Consider the following 23,076-nt stretch of genomic DNA (forward strand, 5'->3'; position numbering starts at 1 on the left):
CCTGATGTGGGGCTCCAACCCACAAACTGTGAGATCATGACCTGAGCCGAAGTCAGACGCTCAACTGACTGAGCCACCCAGGCACCCCCTAAGTTTTTTAAAGCAAGGAAAAAGAAGTGTCTCCATAGAAATATACCTTAATAAAATATGAGAGGTGAAGATATTAGATAAATTATGATTATAGATTAACACATCTTTGCATCCCCTATTTAATAATTTCTTAGAAAAGAATGCCATTAAAAATATTATAGTCGAGAAAAAACATGTATACAAGATCTTTTTCAGTATTTTATATTACTGACTGACAGCATTAAATTAGATTTAGGTGTACAATATATTAATCTGACAATTCTACATATTACTAAATGCTCACCATGAGAACTGTAGTCACCAGATTACCATACATTACAATATTAATGACTGTCCTTTTCGTCTCTGTGACTTATTTACTTAATAACTGGAAGTCTGTGCCTCTTAATCCCCTTCCCCTGTTTATTTAATTTTTTTTTTAAATAAGTAAAATATTATCAGGGTGTCTGGGTGGCTCAGTCGGTTAAGCGTCTGACTCTTGATTTTGGCTCATGTCATGATCGTGGGATTGGGTCTCATGTTGGGCCCTGTGCTGGCAGCACAGAGCCTGCTTGGGATTCTCCTTCTCTCTCTACCCTCCCCCGCTCATTCTCTCTCTCAAAATAAATATTTTTTTAAGTATAAAAATTAGGTAAAATATTCCCATAAGTAAATAAATAACCCAAGGCATTTAAAAGTAATCTGTTACCTAACAAAATAGCAAAAGTTAGAATGAACATGGTATGCAATTCATTTTCCCCTTATACTTTTCATTTTTCCAAATGCCTATTTTGAAATGTATTACTTTTATAATCAGAAAATAATCTAAGAGGCATGACTACATTCATTCATTCAAATAATATTTAATAAAAGCTTACTCTGAGCCAAGTATACAAAGTGCACATAACAATGTACTGTAATGTAATGACAGTTCAAAATAAACCTTGAGTTTTAGGAGTCTGCACTTTAGTAAAGCGAGATGGTAAACAGCAATTAAACAGAATAAAATAAAAGCATGATGGGGTAAGAAGAAGTGTTACAGGTTCACATAGGAAGGGCACCTTTGACAGCGTGTGGTGTTGTGGAAGAGCTGGGAATAGGAGTTAGGAGGTGAGGGTGGAGGAAGTGTTTCCATAAAAAGGGAACATGGAGGGAAGAACTTCAATATTTGGTGTAGTACTGTAGGAGTATTGTTCATCTTCACTCATTCATTAATGAATATTTATGTGTCAGGCATGCTGGTGATATGACGGTGAACAAAACATACCTGTCCCCAAGTTAGCAGGGAAGACAGACATTACAAGTAATCACACAAATAGAGAAGAAGATACTAAAAATGATGATGCAGGATGGTACAAAATTCCCTAAAGAGAGACTGGTCTAGGCAGCATCAAAAGACTTCTCTGGGTCTGATGACTGAGCTGAGATCTGGACAGTCCTAGATTCAAGGGGAAACTGGGCCAAAGGACAGGGTTGGAGGGAACAGAGACAGACAAGACCCATATTTTCCTCCAGTAATTCTCACCAGCCTTTGGCATGGACATCTTACATAGAAGGTTATTCAAATGAAACTTCAAGAAGAGGCCCAAACACTCTGTCCCCTTCACCTGATCAGAATACCATCTTTATGTCCTTCTTATATAGAAACTGAAGTCATAAATGACCTGAAACACGAGCTTCTGTGAAGTAGGCTCAGGGAAAGCAGGATGGGGCTGGGGGAGAAGAGCCTTTACGACTGACGGAAAAAATGAGTGTGACTGCTCCCAGGCAAGAAATATGATTTCTTTGAAACTAAAAGGAAATAAAAAGTAAGATACTAGAGGGGTAGGCATAAACCGTAATATACCAAGATGAACTTAGTATTTATCCTAAGAGCGATGAAAACCAGTGAAACGTTTTAAACAGGTGAGAGACAAGACTAGATGTATATTTCTACAAGACAATGTTGAAGAAAATTGATATCATGTGCATTCTGATAACATATACCACCATTTGTGTGGTATTTCTATCAAAATAATCCTAACCTAATCATGCAGAGGTATCAGACAAATCCAAACTGAAAGACATTACATAAAATAATTAGCCCGTACTCCTAAAAATGGCAAGGTCATAAAGATAGACTGCAAAACTCTTCCAGATTAATGGAGACTGAAGACAAAACAACTAAATGAAATGTGTGATCTGCACTGGATCCTGGAACACTACTGTTATTCTTCTTTTTTGCTATAAAAGGCATTACACTGAAATATGAATTGGTGTAACTTGGGAAATACGAAGAAGGTAGACAGCTTAGATACTAGCATAGTGCCAGTGTGAGTTTCCTGATTTTGATTATTGTATTGTGGTTATGTAAAATAATTTCCTTTTCCCTAGAAAATAGGCCTCAAGTATTTAGGTGGTAAAGGAGCATCCTGTCTGTATCTTTCAAATGGGTCAGAAAAAGTTGTATGCATATGTATAATCAGAAAATTATAAAAGTACATATGATAAAATGTTAACAAGAGTAACTGGGAGATGTTTGTACTATTCTTGCAACTTTTCTGTAAATCTGAAGTGATTTCAAAATGAAAAAGTTACACAAAAATGGCTCTGGATTCAGAAAAGGGCAAGATCAGAACTGAAGACACTGATGAGGAAGCCTTGGCAGTAATGCCTGTAAAATACGATAACACTTGCAGCAGAACTTAAAGAGAAGTAACTGGATTCGAAACTGTTTGAGAAGGTAAAACTAACAAGGCTTCATGAAAGACTGGATACGGGGAATGAGAAATAGTGGCATATCTAAGTTAACTCCCAGTTTTCTGGCTTTCAGAACAGCATGCCAGTCATTAAGATAGGGTACTGTGGGGGATAACCAGGTCTGGGAGGGTCTTCTCTTCTGAACCATCAATTCATGAGCTGAGCTTGGGGCATGCTGAGTTTTGAAGTACCTCCAAAGCCACATCCAAGGAGAGAAACTCAGTAGGCATTTTGGGTTTATGAATCTGGAACTCAGAAGAGGATTACTAACTAAAGATACACATTTGTAGGTTATTGTTTAGATGGTAATCAAAGCCCTGAGCATTTAGGAAATTTCCTTAGTGGATACTCTGATGGCTAAGTATTGGATATCGAAGAATTCTGATATATGATTGTCAGTCAAAAAAAGATGAATCTCCAAGGTAGATAGAAGAGGAAGAGTTAGAGAAGAGGAGAACCAGGAATGCATTATGATGGAGGAGAACAATGCTGAATGGCCAAGTGGGGATGAGAACTGACAAACGTGCATCTAATGACACGAAGTCATTTGTGATTCTAGTGAGAGGTGTTCTGGTAGGTGGTGTGGGCACATAGACTGGAGAGGAGTTAGTAATGCTGAAACGGAAAGTGGAGTCGAGAGTAGGTTAAAAAAGGTTTTTTTAAATATTAAGTTAGAAGTAATTGAGCATAATTAAATGGGAAGAACTGAATCAAGATGGGAAGGTTCAAGATAAAGAAAAGATTATAATGAATAATGAAATCACACTTCAAGAGGGCAGGAATCCAGAGAAGATTCACTCATAGGACAAATCTTATACTGAGTAGCTACTACGTGCCAAGAAGTATTTTAGGCAAGAGGGATTCAGTGGTGAACAAAAAGATCCCAGCCCTTACAAAACTTTTAGTGGAGAAGACAGACAACATATAAACTAAATATGTATATATAATGTAAGGACAAGTGCTATGAAGAAAAATAAAGCAGGACGAAGGGCTAGGGAGGGACTGGGGATACTATTTTGGCCAACTGTATCTCTAAGGTTTCTGGCCTGAGCGACAGAAAACACTTTTTTTTTTTAAGGAACTACATATGGGTTGCCAATCATCCCTCTAGTATAACTTCCCTCTGAGAGAAGAACAATGACAAAGGGGAAGAGAGAATAGAAGTGGATTCCAATGCTGAGCCAGGGCTATGAGAACACAGAATTAGGTAAAGACAAAAGTGAACACGAAAGGGAAAATATGTAGCTAAAATTGCCCAATTCAGGACTGGAGCACCTAGATAATTCATGACTTCGCAGTGCATAGAGGCCGCCTCTTGGAAACTCTCATAGTACTTATATTTTGTTTTTTTAGTAATTATCACAAGTGTATAGTTGTTCTCTTAACACAAGTATAATGAAATTTTCAACTGTGGAATACTTTCTCTCCAACACAATGTAAGCTCCACGAGAAAAAGAAAGTGGTCTTGTTTAGATCTGTATCCCCTGCTCCAGTCCAGTGCAGATTCTTAATAAACAACAAACAAATGGACACTGTAATGTTTGGGGGATAAACAGACAATAATATCAGGCTATTTTAGTATGAAATAACTTGTCAGTCACTTTTGTACAGAAATATACGTGATACCTACAATTTCTGAAACAGTTGTAAATATATATATATAGATAGATAGTATCTGTGGATAATAAATGTATTTCTAAGTTTTAGGTGTGATTATAACTGAATTTTATCAGCTTTACACAAAATGTAATCTGGAATTATCTCTGTCCCCTTTACCTTATTGGTATTCCTTGTCTCAAAAAAACAAAAAAACAAAAACAAAACCCAAAGACGGATTTTTAATTATACTTTTTCTAGATGGTTCAGGAGATTATCATTATGAATAATCATTGCATACGGTGATATTTTCAGGAATGAGGTATATTAGATGGTTTACCTAGGCTGCTATGCTTTTAAGCTCTTAAATCTGTTTTAGATAGCTTTTCTGTCTCTCCTATGTGATACCACTTTTTATTACTGGGAGTATATTTGCTTATATAAGTTACCCACTTCTCTTATAAATTGCTGCTTCCAAATAACAGCAGACTGGGAAGCCGATTTCCATGACAAAGTATTAGTAAGAGTAAACAGTGGTGACTATAGTCTTGAGATATCTGCTTTAAGACAAGGACTGTGGCTTCATATATGATTCTATGATATCTACAGCTGAGAATTATGAATATAATCCATAGATACCTATCAAAAAGAAATGTCAGGCTCTATGATGTCAAGTCGCTGCAAAGGCAGTTAAATGGTTCTAAAATTCAATTCTTGGGCTCATCAGCTGACCATTTATCAGCTCTTATATGAATTAGCAAGAAAGATGAAATATACATGACCTCACTTGCATAGAGCAGTTGCAGGAACATTTTACAGAAGCTCAGAAGTTATAATAAAGAAGTCAATCAATAAATCAATACAACACTTTCCATCATCCCAGCCAAAGGAAATGATTCTGATAAAGAACATTTTTAGGGAACAAAGTAAACTAAGGACAACACACAAGGTACTAGTAATCTTTATGCTAATCGGTATCATTTTTCAAAAAACAAAATCTCATTTTGTCTCAGATGCAGCAGCACATACCTTTGAACAAGTGGCAAAGGAAGGAAATTGAGAGTGGAAGTCATGTCCAGTCCACAGTCCAACATAATAGTAGTTGATTTGAATTTGAGCACATTGCATGGTAAGGTTGGGTGCCCTGACAGGCAATACTGAAAGAAATAAAATCACTTTTATCAATAATCAGTTATAGAAAAAATCTAAGAAGTGATATAGTGAATTAAGTAGAACTGATCATTTTCTCTCATAAGAATAGCATGTAGATTCAGCTAACTTTCTATGCAGCTTCCTCCCTTTTACAGCTCTGGGTACCACTTCCCTCAGAAGCTCAAAAATCTCAGGTCATCATTTTTCACAGAGTACCAAGTTCCATCTCAGGCAAACACAGTTTTGAAGAGACCAAAGTTATTCCAAGTAGAAGGTTTACAGGCTATAGTTATCTGTCCCACTCCCACACGACACTTCCAAATCTCTACTATCCCACTGCACCTAACTACTGCCTAACGCTGTGGAGGTCCATTAAATTCTAATCTGGATTCTCAAACTATACTATAGGTTAGGTTTTCTCCCATAAATAAGTGATTTTCCTCAAAGAGGAAATGACTGGGAAGGGTTAACAAGCAAGTATCAGTAAGGAGTTATGGCCCTTCCTTGTTAGAAGACAAGACTCAAAAGGACAAGTGACTGTCCTGATGTGCAGATTCTAAAGCAGGAGTGAGGGGCACCTACTCCCAACCAATCAACAGTCTCTTGCCTGTGGAAGCAGACCTCAAAAGTGAAAAGGGCACAAGCCACAGTGGCATATTCCAAGGAGAGTGATGAGGCAAGACAATACACTGACCTCAAACATTTCTCATGTCTTCCTCGATGTAGTGGGGATGACAGATATGCCACAATGAAAATTATTTATATAGGATGTACCCTGTCACCTTTAATAATTCTACTACTGCTGTGAAGAAAAGAAATGGAAGAAGGAAAACACCTTTCCCCCCACCTTTAAAGTCATTCCGGAGAAGCCTGCCTTGAACAGCAAAGCCCAGAAATGGAAGGATCAACGTTCTTAATCCCTCAACAAGTAACATTCTCTCTTTCTGATTTCAGTATAAGCTCAACACAAGTCAGGGTAATGTGGCATCAATGCCTGGCCCTGCACAGACACAGTAGGTCAGGCTGCCTTTCTAGGTATTTGCTGCTCTGTTGGTTCTGTCACTGGATAAATTTCCCCCTTTTCTCCAGAGGATGTTACAGGGACTGACGATTTTTTAAAACTGCATGTTCTAAAAATGATAAGGACAAGAGCCAAGAAATTGTGGTTATTCTGCAAGCTTTTTTTTTTTTTATTCCAAGTTTATGTCTGGTGATTATATTTTCCAGACCAAACTTCACAACTCATGGTCTGAAATGGTACAAGATAACCTGCAATGAAAATATCACAAGTTATTTAAAATTGTAATTGTCCTAAAAAAGTCCAGGAAGTATGATTCGGGTAATTATACTTTACATAAGTACATTCTTTGACAGGTATCAGAATTACAGAAAAAATTGTCCTACTAATTAAGACAGAGCTATCCTTACCCCATCCTCCATCTGGTTCCCTATTGCTAGTTTGGTCTTTATCTCTGTATAAGAATTACTTGTTAAAGGTAAACTATCTTGGGGTGCTTGAGTGGCTCAGTCAGTTAAGTGTCTGACTTCGGCTCAGGTCATGATCTTGTCGTTTGTGGGTTCACGCCCTGCATTGGGCTCTGTGCTGACAGCTCAGACCATGGAGCCTGCTTCAGATTCTGTGTTTCCTTCTCTCTCTGCCCCTTCCCTACTCGTGCTGTCTCCCTCTCAAAAATGAATATTAAAATACAAAAAGGTACACTACCTCAAAGCAAAGAGAAAACGTCATAATAAACTTGCCCCAAACATACAAACGATCTAATGAGAGCTTTCCTATAGTTCTACTTAAAAAAAAAAAAAAGTCATATTTAGAAAAAATTAAGAAGAAATAAAATGAAATGTATAATGGTTATTTCTTGGTGGGAAGATTATCGCATAGCTTTCTTCTTCCAGGATTCCACGTTTTTCACATGTTCAACAATGGCCACTTACTTTTTTTTATAATCAGATAAGAAAAGGATTACAACAAAACTGAAAAGTTTGCTGGCCATACTGAATGACAAAATCTTTTCTTCCTTCATCCTTAACTCTAAATTACAGATAACAAGTTACTCTAGAAGACTGACGTGTAAAAGCTGCTGCTCAAAAGATTTCAGACAAAAGAAGTTAGCTGAAAGACTTTATATTTGCTCTTGTCATGCAAAGAGAAAGGTGAGGAACACTTTATAAGGGCCATAATTGAATGGAAGGAACATTTTCAGAGCGTCTACTAAAGGAGTGCCAGACCTTGATCTCACTAGCTCCATTTTTATGGATGAGGAAATTGAGCTTTACAAAGTTTGAGCTACTTGTCTAAGAGCCAAAGACACACACAGTAAGGTCCCCTGACTCCAAAGACTCTAGTCATGCTTTGCAAACTGCACTGCTCACTTCATGGGTCAAATGAGTCAGCTGAGACAGTGACTGGCCGAGGTTCATGCAACCAGTAAATGAAGCACCTGCAAGGTTCTTGAAGTCTGCCTGTGTCCAGTGATGCTCTCTGCATGTTTTTTAACATGCAGCCTGCAACCACACAGCTTATAATCAAGCAGTTGTTATAATCTAGTGAGGGTTAGGAGACGAATACACAAAAACACTAGGTAATCATGTGATTTAAATCTTAAGGTTAGGAATAAATTTATATTACAAAAAGCTTGAAAAACAGCAGAAAGAAAAAATATTACACACAGTTTTCTATTCCATCTTTTCTTCATATTTGTAAAGAATGTAATTTTTGTAAACATACTGCTGTGTGCTACTTTGACAACTCAAGATGCCTGTTTTCTTTGTGCTGCATCACACTTCATTTTTATTGGCTGCCTAAGTAAATATACCATGGTGTGTTTAATCATTCCTCTACTGATGAACATTCAGGGTTGCTTCCAGTTGCTCTATTACAAACATGGCTGTGGTGATCACTGTAGTGCTTATGGCTTTTTCCATATTAGACTATTTCTTTAGAGGATTCCCAGAAATGGCATTAACTAGGTCAAAAAATGTGAACATTTTATGGCTCTTGAAATATGCTGCCAAAATGCTTTCCAAAAAAGGCCGTACCTATTTACAATGACATCAGTTATATATCAGAAGATCTGTTTCACTGCTTATTCCCATCAGCATTATGGTCAAAACCATCTAGAAGCTATACTAAAATGAAGCTGAATGTTAATAGTAGCCATCTTAAAGCAATTACATGGCCCTCAAAAGGAAAGTCAACTACTTGATACAAGGTTTTAATTCTGAGAGGGAGTTTGGAGAAATGATTTAAAGCAGGGGGTCTGAAATAAGACTGCCTGGGCTCAGATCCTGGTTGAGCTCATTATTAACATGTGATTTGGGGAAAATCACTTCATTTTGCAAAGACTGAATCCATCTGTAAGATGCAGATAGACACTACCCTCAAGTTGTGAGGTCTAAATGAATGGAAACAGTGCCTGACCCACAGAGTGTGTTTACTGCTAGTTATAGAACCATTAAGGGACTGAAAAGGCCACTTAATTTGGGGGGCCACCTAAATCGACAGCGTTTTAGAGAAGAAATTCTATTCTATAGTAGCATTCACTAATGTCTTAGATACTTGTTATCCCAGAACAGTAGGTACAGTGAGTGAACAATTTTATAAATACCGTCTATTGCTAGTTTTCCCTCTAGTTAGATACAGTCATTACCAAGTACATAAGTGAATATTCTAGCCAACATAAGGTTTCACAATTTTTTTTCTACCTTAATAAACACACACCAATGCTTTCATGTTAATTTTATTTCTAACTAATACCAAAGCTGCAGGTTTTTCTGTGTAATGATTTATTATCAATACTTCATTGTCTGCCTGTTGATCCCTTTTTTCCACTGAATAAATAGAATGTGGTTATAGAACATATATGTTTAACATATATAAACGTTGTTTATATTTTTGGATAAAAATTTTATCAGTTATACACACTATATATCTTTCCCATTTTTTTTTACTTTCATTAAAAAAATTTTTATGGAAAATCCCAAATATACAAGTAAGCAAAACTAGTATAATAAACTCCTATTACTCAACTTGGATATGTTTAACAACTATCCTTATTCTGCCTTTGCTGCTTTCCTTCTGATATTGACACATTTCAGAAGAATAGCTATTATGGTGACAAACCTAACTCATCTCTGAAAATAGATTTTTGTAAATAGTCCTAAATTGATCTCTTATCCACAACAGGGACAAAAACCTAAGTCCATTTTCCTCAGGGTCCTAGCAAAATTCATTAAAGGTGATTCCTTTCACCTTTAAGTTATTCTTGGTTTGTAAGTTACACCTCCAAGTTCTGTAATATGTTATATATATATATATTTTTTTAATTTTTTAAAATGTTTTATTTATTTTTGAGACAGGGAGAGACAGAGCATGAACAGGGGAGGGTCAGAGAGACGGAGACACAGAATCTGAAACAGGCTCCAGGCTCTGAGCTGTCAGCACAGAGCCCGATGCAGGGCTCAAACTCACGGACTGCGAGATCATGACCTGAGCCAAAGTCGACCGCTTAACCAACTGAGCCACCCAGGCGCCCCTGTAATATGTTATATTTTTGAAGCCTCTGTTCTATTCCCTGGTCTTGTTTTTCATTTTTAATACCAATGCTGTAACATTTATATTTTGTAATATTTTCAAGTAAATCAGAATGACTAGACTTCTAAAGACTCATGTTCCCCAAAGATGTTAATGGAGGCTACTTCATTCAATCTATATGTGAATTTACAGAATGCTGCCATTTTTATTATACAATAACATTTCTCAAGCCAGGAGCAATGCAGTGTTTTTTTCTTCTATTAGTTTTATTTTTTCTTCCTTTACAATTTAAAATATTTTCCCTTAGGGGCGCCTGGGTGGCTCAGTTGGTTAGGCCTCCGACTTCAGCTCAGGTCATGATCTCATGGTTTTGAGTTTGAGCCCCGGGTTGGGCTCTGTGCTGACAGCTCAGAGCCTGGAGCCTGCTTCGGATTCTATGTTTCAGTCTCTCTCTGCCCCTCCCCCACTTGTGCTCTGTCTCTCAAAAATAAATAAATGTAAAAAAAAATTTTTTTTTTAATATTTTTCTTTAGTACATAAGCAACTATTCAATTATCAATAATGTTAAGTATATTTTGCTTTTCAATTTTTTTTAACTTTTTAAAAAATTATTTATTTTTGAGAGACAGAGAGAGAGCATGAGCGGGGGAGGGACAGAGAGAGAGGGAAACACAGAAACACAGAATCTGAAGCAGGCTCCAGGCTCCAAGCTGTCAGCACAGAGCCCGACACAGGGCTCAAACCTACGAAACCATGAGATCATGACTTGAGCCAAAGTCGGATGATCAATTGACTGAGCCACCCAGGCTCCCCTGCTTTTCAATTTGTACTTATGTTCTCAGTTTTATTGTTCTGTTACATTTTAGAAATTTCTGTTAAATGTACAGCTGATTACAATATGCACTCAGGCGAGGGCGCCTATGTGGCTCAGTCCATTAAGTGGTTAACATTATATAAATCAGACTTTCAACACTCTCAAAGCAATTGGCTCAAGCTCCTTGCAGAGACCATCTTCCTTATTGACTTCTTGAGCAAGTGAATGATACTTTTCTAGTTCTTTCACTTAGGCGCATAGCCCTTTGGAGGTTTCAGATTACTGACCGTGAAATACGTGTTTGAAATACGTGTTTCTGAATATTACATCTATTACTAACAAGACTCACATCACGACCTCAGGTTTCAGCAGTTCTAATACTTTCAAAAGCTGCTATGAAGGCAAAATGACAACTGGCCAAATTAACCTCACAGAAATCTTCAAAAGCAGTATGAATTACTGTAAACTTCATAAAACAAAACCAGAAAATTTAACAAATTAGTACATTTGGTACACTTGGCAATTTGGTCATAGCAAACTGAATTTTAGAGAATTGGCTGTCTTCTGCAGAAAGAATCATTGACCAAAATATCAGATATGTTCTTCTACTTCCTAGTGTTGTTTAAAATAACAATATACACAGTTATTTTGATATGGTGTTTTTTGCAGTGTAAGGCACTCAGTAAAAACTTTATATTTAACTTCTTTAATCCTCTCAAGAAAGTTATGAGGTAGGAAGTGTATTCCTATCTTACAAATGAAGAAAATGAGACACAGAGATTATGAAATTTGCACATGTTCTCAAAGTTGTAAAAGCTGTATCAGGACTCGAATGCAGGACAGTGAGATCCAGAAAGAGTACACTTAACCACCATGGCATTTCACGTAACACAGAGAAAAAAGAATCATCAGAGATTTAAAAAAACAAGTTTTTTTTTTTGGCAGAGATAATGTGCTCTAAAAGGACACAATGTGAATTGATAAGAACATAGACTGAATTTATAATCTAGTTGAGAACAAAGAAAATTAGTTAGCTGGCTAATGTAAGATAAAACAAAGATCCCAAGTAAATCACAATATTAAATTAGTCTATAATCCATTATAACAGAAATTTTCTTTTGTTGGGTGTTCTCTTCTGTTAAAAAAAAAAAGTATTAGGATTCTTTCACTGTAAAGTAGTTTTGCTCTGAAATTACTTTTCATTATCTTTAATGTAAACTATAACTTTAGGTTGAGTTAATGCCAAAAGCTCTTTAATATTGTTTGGGACAATTGCACAGCACTATAAATGAACTGCTTTTTATAGGCAATTGTGTTAATGAAATAAGTTATAAATGATATCACCATTTATTTCCTTTTTCTCCTTTGTCTATTTAACTAAGTCATATATTCATTATGGAGATCTATGAGCAAAGAGAAAACAGGTTTAGTTTGCTTTTCTCCCTGGCAGTGAAATAAAGAAGTGACTTTGGTTGCTTCTGATTCAAATACAATATTAAAAAAAATACTTTTAGCCAATTAATTTTTGTGTAATGGTTTTGCTTCCTGGTACAACATTAGAAAACCTATTAATATAGTTCAGATATAAACGAGTATAGGAAAAAACAAATCTCAATAGATTCAGAAAATATATTTGAAAACCACAACATTGATTCTAGACAGAAACTCCTAGCAAACTATAAATGGAAGGGTATTTCTTTAATTTGATAAAAGGTTCATAACCAAATCCTTTATCATAATGATGAAGTACACAAAACTTATAGTCAAGAACAAAACAAGGATACTCACTATGACTGCTTAAATTCAACACTATACCTGGAAATGCTATATAATGCAATAAGACAAGAAAACTAAAAAAGATGATTAGAAATGGAGAAACAAAAAGTCATTGTTCCCAGTTGATATGATTAAAAGACACTCTGAAAACAAACTATTACAGCTAATAAGAGAGTTCATCAAGGTTGCTGGATATAAAAATCAAAGTACCAAAATTAATTGAGTTATTTTATTTATTTTTTATTTAAAAAATTTTTTTTAATGTTTATTTATTTTTGAGACAGACAGGAGGTGGAGCAGGGCAGAGGCAGACACAGAGACACACAGAATCTGAAGCAGGCTCCAGGCTCTGAGCTGTCAGCACAGAGCCCAACATGGGGCTCGAATTCACAAACCATGAGATCATGACCTGAGCTGATGTCAGACGCCCAACCAACTGAGCCACCCAGGCGCCCCTTAATTAAGCTATTACATGCCAGCAATAAACAATTAGTAAAAAGTAATAAGAGTTAAAAATTAGAATACCATTTATATGGCAAAAATTTAAATGCACCATAAAAGTAAAAAAGCGTAAAATCTTTACCAAAAAATTTTATAAAACTCTTAAACTTTTGCAAAAATAGCAATTCTCACTACTTTTTTATAGAGTTTAAGAATCATATCAAAGAGTCAAGGGCTAAGATTACCTAGGAAAAAACTAAAGACCAATGATTAGTGAAGACTTAAATTTTCTGATATTACAACTTAACTATAATGTCATTAACAGTAGGATGTTGAACTGTGATAGTTAATGGACAAATGAAATAGAAATAAACAGTCCAGCAAACAGACACACATATCCAGGGGCTTGCCATATGATAAATGTGGCATTTCTAATATATAATGCTGGGGAAGTTTGCAACCCATCTGAAAAAATTTACTTCATACCATACACAAAAATTAATTCCAGATGACTTAAATACTTAAGGTACAAAGGCAAAAAATTTAAAACTTTTAGTGAAAAATAAAAAGATGGTAAGTTCTTTACTACCCTAGGGTAGTGGAGACTTTCTTCAGAGACAAAAAAGTACAAATAAGACAAAGATTAAGAAACCTGACTACAGTACTTTAAAATGAAAATCTTCAGGGCGCCTGGGTGGCTCAGCAGGTTAAGTGTCCAACTTTGGCTCAGGTCATGATCTCATGGTCTGTGAGTTTGAGTCCTGCGTCAGAATCTGTGCTGACAGCCCAGAGCCTGGAGCCTGCTTCAGATTCTGTCTCCATCGCTCTCTGCCCCTCCCCCACTCTCGCTCTCTTTCTCTCTCAAAAATAGACATTAAAAAATTAATAAAGTAAAATGAAAATCTTCAAAAGACACCATTAACAGAGTGAAAACACAAGCCAGAGATTGGGAGAGGATATTTCCCACACGTGTTAATAAAAAAGCACTAATAAAGTTATTAGTAACTAATAACTAATAAGTTATTGCTAATAACTTCACTAGTGCTTTTTATTTGTAACCTATTCAGTATAAAAAATTCATATAAATCAACAAAAAAAGATTTAAAAACCCAACAGAAATGAGGAAACAAGAGTGGGCAATAAATGTAGATATAAAAAGTTCAAAATCACTAGAATCAGGGAAATGCAAAATAAGATGATAATGAGCAAATGGACTAATGATGCTAAGTACTGAAGAGAATATAGTAAAAATGGAGTATAAATTGGTGTACCTCTCAAGAATTTGGCAATGCTAATAATATTGAATACATACTTTAAATATACTAAGCTAATAAAGGCATGTATAGGTATGATGCACATCAACTTGAGGAAAGTAGTAAGGGAGGAAAAGCAAAGGTTGGTGATTTTAACCTTAGATATAACTATGTCTTTAAAAAGGGGTTAAGGGGAGCAAGGAGATCCGGTTTTTTAAAAAAGGCAAACTATTTACAACTATTTAATATTAGTAACAAGTGCTAAGGTGTCTTTTCTGTATTGTTACCAGAAACTTCCGCAGACATCAGAATTATTTAATTATACCTTTCCTACCATTGTCAAAATCTGTAGTGCTGTTTTCCTTATGACAAAAGTCTCATGGTACAAGATATGGCCTTGGGCAGGGGGAAAGGAAAGAAATAAAGATAACTCCCAGATTTTTAGCCTAAAATTTTGAGATTATGTTAGTACCTTCAGTGAACTCCTTGATGCTTCCTAGTCTTATGAAGTTTAGTAAAACACTTCCCTAACAAGATTTGGCAAGGCTTTATAATTTTACAAGAAGTTTTTCAAGTGATGTTGAGCGTTATTTAATTACCAGAAATGTTAGATTAATATGATGGCTATATTTATAAGATATACATATTCATAAAAATACACAGTAATGCTGACACTTGAAAAGGAATTCTAAAAATAAAATTAGACCACAGCTCAGAAAGGAGTAGCAACTGGAAACTTCATTGTATGAATTACCTTCACAAACAATAAGAATTACTGACAAATATTTTCTATCCAGTATTTAATTAGTCCTTTCCCAACAACTGAATAAATGTTATTGATACTAACTTGACTGTCAAGGCCCAAGATCACACAATTAATAACAGACTGAATGTGCACTCAAACCAGCACAAGTTCTAACTGCTTTCTCTTAAATCTTTCCACTAATATACTAGTAGGAAACCTATGATAGTGTACTATATTAAGAGCAACATATTTAATATGGATAGGAAAAAAACTTAAGAATCTTAGAAACAAAAGTACTATAATTTGTTCTAGTCATCTTTTCCCTCAATATTGCTTTCCTGTTGTACCACTAACCCCTGCTAGCTTACTTCTAAGGCAGACAGCTTGGGATTAAGACTACTGACTTACTGACTACTAATTAAGACTACTGACACTGTCAGTAGTCCCTGAGAAGTTGTACCCTAGTGCATTTTAACATTAAAAAATATATTTCCTAATGATAAAATCTACAGATTAAAAAAAAAAATTTAATTCTTTTTCCCAGCCTTGCTTGTGTTCATTGGACTCTTAGCTTCCATAAAAATCATAAAATATTGAGGTTAAAGAGGCTTTTAAACTTGGAATGGATCATAGAACTAAATGTAAGAGCTAAAACAATAAAAACTTCTGGGAAGTACATGTAATATAAATACAATACACACTACATACATAATTTTTAATTTTCTAGTAGGTAAATTAAGAAAGTAAATGGAACAGGTGAAATTAATTTTAGTACTATATTTCATTTAACCCAATATATCTAAATTTTCAACATAGAATTGATATAAAATATTAATGAGACATTTTTACATTACTTTACGGTACCAAGTCTCCAAAATCTAGTGTTAACATTATACTTGCAGCATATTTCAATTCAGATGATAAATTTTCATCTGAAATACTTAGTATGTACTGAGACTTCATAAAACTTACAGTTGAAAAAGTAGATCCACATACTCAAGTTCTTCCAAACATACTTAAAATTTTCTCAATAATTATCAGCTTTTATTAAAATTTTTTTTTAACATTTATTCGTTTTTGAGAGAGAGACACAGACAGAGTGTGTGCAGGGGAGGGGTAGAGAGAGAGGGAGACACAGAATCTGAAGCAGGCTCCAGGCTCTGAGCTGTCAGCACAGAGCCTGATGCGGGAATTGAACCCACGAACCGGGATATTATGACCTGAGCCGAAGTCATCCGACTGAGCCGAAGCTCAACTGACTAAGCTACCTATGTGCCCTGAGTATCAGCCTTTAAAGTTTAATTAAAATACATTTTAAATTTCAGTTCCTTAGTCATAATAACAACTTTGTGTTTAATAGCCATATACCGCTGGTGGATACTCTACTGGACAGGGTGACTCTAGTAAAACAGAGGAAAATCTTTGTGCTTTAGGTTAGCCAAAAATTTTAGATTAGACACAGAACAAGAACCATAACAGAAAATCTATAAATTGAACTTAATTGAAACTTGAAACTTTAGTTCTTCAAAAGACACTCTTCAGAAAATGTAAGATAACTCAGACTGGGAGAATATACTTGCAAAACATGTATCTCATAAAGAACTGGGAAGGGAAGGGGAGAGGAGGGGAGGGGAGGGGAGGGGAGGGAATAAATAAAATAAAATAAAATAAAATAAAATAAAATAAAATAAAATAAATAAAATAAAATAAAATAAAATCCTTACAACTTCAAATCTTTTCAAATGAAAAGATGCTCAATATTAGTCCTTAGAGAAATACAAATTAAAACCACAATAGGATACCACTACACTTTTACTACAAGGGTCAAAGTGAAAGACTGACCAGAGCTGGCAAGGAGGCTGAGCAACTCGAAATTTCATATGCTACAAGCATAATGTTTTTGAGATTCATCCTTCTTGTTGCTCTCAGCAGGTCATTCCCTTTTATTACTAAAAAGTATTCCAATGTATGGATGTACCAGAATTGGCTTATGCATTCACAGGCTGATGGACATTTGGGTTGCTGTTCCAGTTTTTGCCAAGTATTAATAAAGCAGTTATAAGACATTTACATTATAGGTTTTTGTAGGGGCATATAATTTCATTTCTCTTGGGTAAATACTTAATAGTGACATTTCTGGGTTAAATGTTTAACTTTATAAGAAACTACCAAACTGTTTTCCAAAGTAGAAATTTATTTTTAGCTTAAAAAAAAAAATCAGTCAGATTTTATTGCTGGGCTGTGATTAGTTCTAGGCATAAAGTATTAGTTTTTAACTTTGCCTCTAATTTGTTATTAGTCCAAATTCCTAAATTCTCTGGGCCTCAAATTTCTTTACCTGATGAATGAGAATTAGATTATTTCTAACCTCTCTCTTAACACAAAAATGTTCCTTTTCATCATTCCATCATTTCCCTGGGTGGACCGAACCCTCACTCTTTTATATAACCTGTCATCAAGATGTGTTTATACCACTGTGTTGTTGACTTTCTGAAAACATAATACACAATTTATAAGATCATCTAGTCCAAATACCTCTTTGAAAAATGAGGAACCTAGCTCTTAACAGGGCTTGTGAACTTTCTTTGAACCAACACCCCTGAGTGTACATACACTTGTTGCCATGGATAGTTACAACTCACTAGGAGATACTCTGTGCCCCAATAGAGATGTATAAGATTCTTAGTGCCGCAGGGAAAGAGAGCACACTCTATTGAGAATCTCCACCTTGTACCACACCATCCTGAGTTAAAAATGGTTACCGCTGAGCCAAATTTGCCTAATTTGGAACTATTACCCCTGCTAAGAATTTTCGGCAAGGCTCTCCAACACTCAGAGATTTCTATAAATACATCTCAATTTTATTTGGTAATGTTGCACTTTCTTTCGCTTTCCATCTTGATTCTATCTTGCAGGAGAGCTGTTAAATGTGCCAATCATACTCACTGTCAAGCTGACTACACAGCTGGATAGAGGGATAATTTTCCATTTGAACAGAGAATCTGCAGCATGCATGGTGAACACAGTGAAGCCACTTTCTGGTTGGAGAGTGGCTAGATAACACACACAGCTGGGGAATTGACACTTATGGCTGCTCCTTCATGCTTATCCTCTTCTCTGACTTGACTCTTCAGTAAATGCATAAAGCAGTGGAGAGTGGTCACAGAAAGAAAATAGCCCAACTTAAGTTCAGGAAGGGTGGGAATGTTGGCAGTCAATATTAAAGAGAGAGGGAAAATAGGCAGGAGTTGGCTTGGGAACAAACATCATTGGCTGTCTGGTACCAGAACTTTAAAATGTTACAAAGTAATTAGAGTTGATGGTAAAGAAATTCACAGAGCTACGCACATGACCTCATTTATGTAAATATATAGATGTAATTAAAAAAGACTGAGCGCATATACCAAACTGGTAAAAGTGGTTACTGCAGGGGAGAGGGTGGTTGACAATACTGCAACTTTCACTTTCTACTTTAGCTGCTTCTTGTACACTCTGGAGTTCTTTTTAAATTTTTATTTTTGGTGTTTATTTTTGAGAGCGAGCGAGAGCGTGAGCGCGCGCGTGGGGGAGGGGGAGGGGCAGAGAGAGAGGGAGACACAGAACCGGAGACAGGCTCCAGGCTCTGAGCTGTCAGCAGAGCCTGACACAGGGCTCAAACCCATAAACTGTGACATCATGACCAGAGCCGAAGTTGGCCACCCAGGTGCCCCTTGAATTCTTTTTAAAACCAGATTTCAACCAGATTTTTGGGGGGATAGGGGGAAGAACCAAGACATTTTTTATTCTCTTTGGGAATACAGAGCAATTACCACAGAAGTTTCTATTAGAGACAACATTTTAAAAGGTTAACAGCAAACAGGTAACAGCATTTAGAGGAAAGGAAATAAGGAATATGGGATATAAAGATAAGGTTAGATATAGTTAATGATAATAAATTAAAAAAATAAGTACTACTCTAACCTAATCTTTCACACTATGGATATATCTACACTTCAAAGCAAAAGCTGTGGTCCACCACCACCAAAAAGAAACTGCATTAAAGATCATACACGACAGGCCTACATGATGCTTCTGTTCCATAATGTTTGTTTTATTTGAGATTGGTTCTCAGGTGTTTAATGAACATTATTAACCCAGTATGTCCTATAAGAACAAAAGTAGCAAGGATGATAAAAGTGCTAGTAAAAAGCAACATATGAATATGATGGATAAAAGTAAAGATACCATTAAAAAAGGAGAGAGAGATATGGAAACTACAAGTATTATTTATGGGATGAATAATTTAGAAGCAGAGGCAAGTTAAGGACAATAGAATTTATACGAGTTGCTGAAAATCCACAGCAATGACAATGGGTGAGAAAAAAGGAAAAAGGTTAATAAAATGGTACACCAGTAAGGGGCTAAGAAGATCAGCATCAACAAGGAGAATCATTATTCGTTTAACATTAATTCAAGAGTAAGCTAGTTTATTCTAGTCATGTTATGTTGGGATGAGAACTGAGTGTTGTATGTAAGCGATGAACCATGGGAATCTATCCCCAAAACCAAAAGCACACTGTATACACTGTATGTTAGCCAATTTGACAATAAATTACATTAGGGGCGCCTGGGTGGTGCAGTCGGTTGAGCGTCCGACTTCAGCCAGGTCACGATCTCGCGGTCTCTGAGTTCGAGCCCCACATCGGGCTCTGGGCTGATGGCTCAGAGCCTGGAGCCTGTGTCCGATTCTGTGTCTCCCTCTCTCTCTGCCCCTCCCCTGTTCATGCTCTGTCTCTCTCTGTCCCCAAAATAAATAAACGTTGAAAAAAAAAATAAATAAATTACATTAAAAAAAAAATAAAAATAAAAACGTTGTGCACTCCCCCCAACCCAAACCACAGATAATGCATTGGTTCAAACTTCAGTGTCCAGACAAATGTGGACATCAAAGTCAACTGTGAAGGAGAGGGCACAGATACCATGGTCACTAGGGAGTTCCCTGTGGCACGTGGGTAGGTAACTGGCAAGAGGTGTTACCTAACTGAACAGACTTTCAATGCTGACAAAACTGTGCTGTTTAGTGGGAAGGTGTCAGATATAATTAGGGGACAAGCCCCTTTTAGTCCTTTAGATTTTCAAAGAAATGGATTTAAAAACTGCTTTTGATTAAGTGAAGAAGTTTATAAAAACAGCTACCATTTATTGAACACTTTATGCTGGGTCCCTCACATGCATTTATGTCTGGACAAAAATCAGGCAATCAGCAATGTTTTGGGGTCTAGAAAAGGTTTTTCAACCAAAAAATTTCCTACTAATCACACCAGTTAACAGGTCAGGGATCAGAGTAAAGGAAAGGGTTTTTGGGACACCTGGGTAGCTCAGTCAGTTAAGCCTCTGACTTTTGATTTCGGCTTAGGTCCTGATCTCCTAGTTCATGAATTTGAGCCCTGTGTCAGGCTCCATGCTGGCAGTGCAGAGCCTGCTTGAGATTCTCTGTCTCCCCCTCTCTCTGCCCCTCCCCTGCTCCTTCTCTCTCTCTCTCAAAAGAAATAAACATTAAAAAAAAAAAAGTTTTCATTTGCCTGTACCATCTGGGTCCTTGGGAGAGAATAGAAGAGGCAGCTTCTTTTACTAATTAATACTGAGCCTGCAAAAATGGCAACAGGGAGACCCACACTTACTGGGGAAAGCAGTTTGATTTTGATTTTCAGTTTGTTGTAGTTGATAAAGTATTTCTTCAAAAATCTTTGTATGGAATACTAGAGAGAAATTCTAAAACTTTAGGGAAATATTTGATATAATCTTGGGGTGGAAAAGGACTTTTAAGTGTCATCCTAAAGCCATGATCCTGAAGAAAATAACAATAGATGTGTTTATTTATGTGAGAAACAAAACAAGGCCAAAAAAAAAAAAAAGATATACTGGCAAAAACTATAAAACCAGGAATTGACATCCTTAATATATAAAGAACTCTAATAACTGAGAAAAAGACAAAGATTCCAAGAGAAAAATGAGCCAAAATCAGAAACAGGCAATTTGCAAACGAAGGCCAACAAAATACTGAAATCACAAAACACCAAAAACAAATGCAAAGCTGATCAACCTACAAGTAATGAAGTGTAGATTAAAACTACAGAGAGGAAATGGTTTGTCCAAACACTCACATAAAGAAACTAATCATGAGGACGTGGGGAAATGGAAACTCAATTATTCCTGGTAGGTGAAAATGAAAGGACTTCTGAAAAGCAGAATTGAATCAAAATTTAAAATGTGCATGTGTAGTCCTTGACCTTGCAATTTTACTTAAGGAATTTACTTACAGTAAGACAAAAACCAGGTGGGTGCAAAAAAAAAAAAAAAGGTAAATAAAAATATGTTCTCTTCAGCATTGTGCAGGATAATAGGCGATGGGAACCAAAATATTCAACAGCAGAATAAATCCACATAATGCAATACTATAAAATGCTCCAAATGAGTGATATACATATTTAAAATGGAAATGCTTGTGACACTATTGTCCCATTATCTGTATCTCCTTCTGTCCTTTTAAAGGAGAAACCCAAATCTCAGCTGGAATTATGGCCACCTGGAATAAAGGCTATTTCCTAGCTAGTCTCTCTTGCAACTAGATTAGCAATGTAAATTCTGGTCAAAAAGATAGATCAAAGTGGTATATGCAACTCTGAGAAACTAACAAAGGGAAGGCGCCTGTCTTTCTTTGCCTCTTCCTCCTTCCTCGAAATATGGACTTGATGGCCTTAGATGAAAAAGTCACACTGGATCACAAAGAGTAAGCCACATATTGAAGATGGTGGCAATAAGGTGTCTAAGGATGATGGACCTGTTATATCACCTCTGGACTATTTACCCTCAGACTTCATTATGTAAGAGAGAAACAAACATCAACCCTATTTAAGCCATGATTATTTCAGGCTTCCTATCATTCAGAGTGGAATCTAATCCTAAGAGATTTATAACTTTAGAGTTACTGATATAGGATATCAGTGCACACATCCACCACAGATTACCTGGCAAAATGTTAAACGGTGATTACTCTAAGCAGTGAGATTACAGGTGATTTTTGTTTCCTCCTTTATATCTTTCAATCATATTATGAAAAAAAAATTATGTATTGATTCTACAATAGTTATTTTTATTTTCAGAAAAGCATTCTAAAAATTCGAGTGAATTAAAAACCAAGTTTTATTTAGTCCCTCTGCAGAACTCTGATCAAATTCAGATTGATTTCTTTTTAAAAGAAACCATGTTGTGTTTGCCCGACAGTCTCCCACTGAGTTGCAGTGGCTTGCCAAGCCCAGAAATAGGTTTTACCAGGCTGAATTTCTCAGGGTTCCTTCAAGAACCCTACAAAGAGATGGTAATCTCACAGGCAGCTTGCCAGTCCTCTACAAATTGCTCTTTATCATGGGGGGGGGGGGGGGGACATAGGTTAGCCAACAAGTCAACAATTTCATCCTCCAAAACTTTCAGGTCAACAATGTGTTGAGTTAAAGAAGCCAGACATAAATGAGAACACACATGAATGCATAACTAGATAAAAATTCATCAAACTATAAGCACACTTGAAATTTATGCTAGTTTAAATGTACGAAAATTATATTTAAAAAAATCCAAGGACAGCATCACACTTTCTAGTGATTTATCTATATTCAAGCTGTCGATGTAACCAAGAATATTCTATGCACTTATCAATTCTGTAGGAATGGGACCCTTGCCCAGCTTTTTCTCAATAGAGGTGAATGTCAAGGAATTCACTGTTTCTGTTCTCTCCTTTTTTTCCTATCTGGGTATTGTTCTTCTATGGTGCCCATCAATTTGTCCCACTGATTCTCCAAATCCCTTTCACCTTCTGATGTATTTATGAATTCTGTTATTGCTTATGAGGTCCTCGTAAAGTACTTAGGAAAATCTTGTCCTAAGTAGGGTAATTCTGACTTTGTGC

General features: G+C 36.1%; 1 protein-coding gene across 4 annotated transcripts in view; it reads right to left on the reverse strand.

Moving 5' to 3' along the window:
- INTS9 (integrator complex subunit 9) overlaps positions 1-23,076 on the reverse strand; it is a 101,300-nt gene that overhangs the window by 64,880 nt on the left and 13,344 nt on the right. For 3 of the 4 annotated variants that reach the window (XM_015081172.3, XM_053216660.1, XM_053216658.1), the window contains exon 2: positions 5,434-5,561. The exons of the other annotated variant lie outside the window; for it this stretch is intronic. In XM_015081172.3, the coding sequence (XP_014936658.1) occupies positions 5,434-5,561 (128 nt within the window). The remainder of the gene's footprint in view (positions 1-5,433; positions 5,562-23,076) is intronic. 4 annotated transcript variants of the gene reach the window in all.

Source organism: Acinonyx jubatus, chromosome B1, assembly GCF_027475565.1.
Source record: "Acinonyx jubatus isolate Ajub_Pintada_27869175 chromosome B1, VMU_Ajub_asm_v1.0, whole genome shotgun sequence".
NCBI classification, from domain to species: Eukaryota; Metazoa; Chordata; class Mammalia; order Carnivora; family Felidae; genus Acinonyx; species Acinonyx jubatus.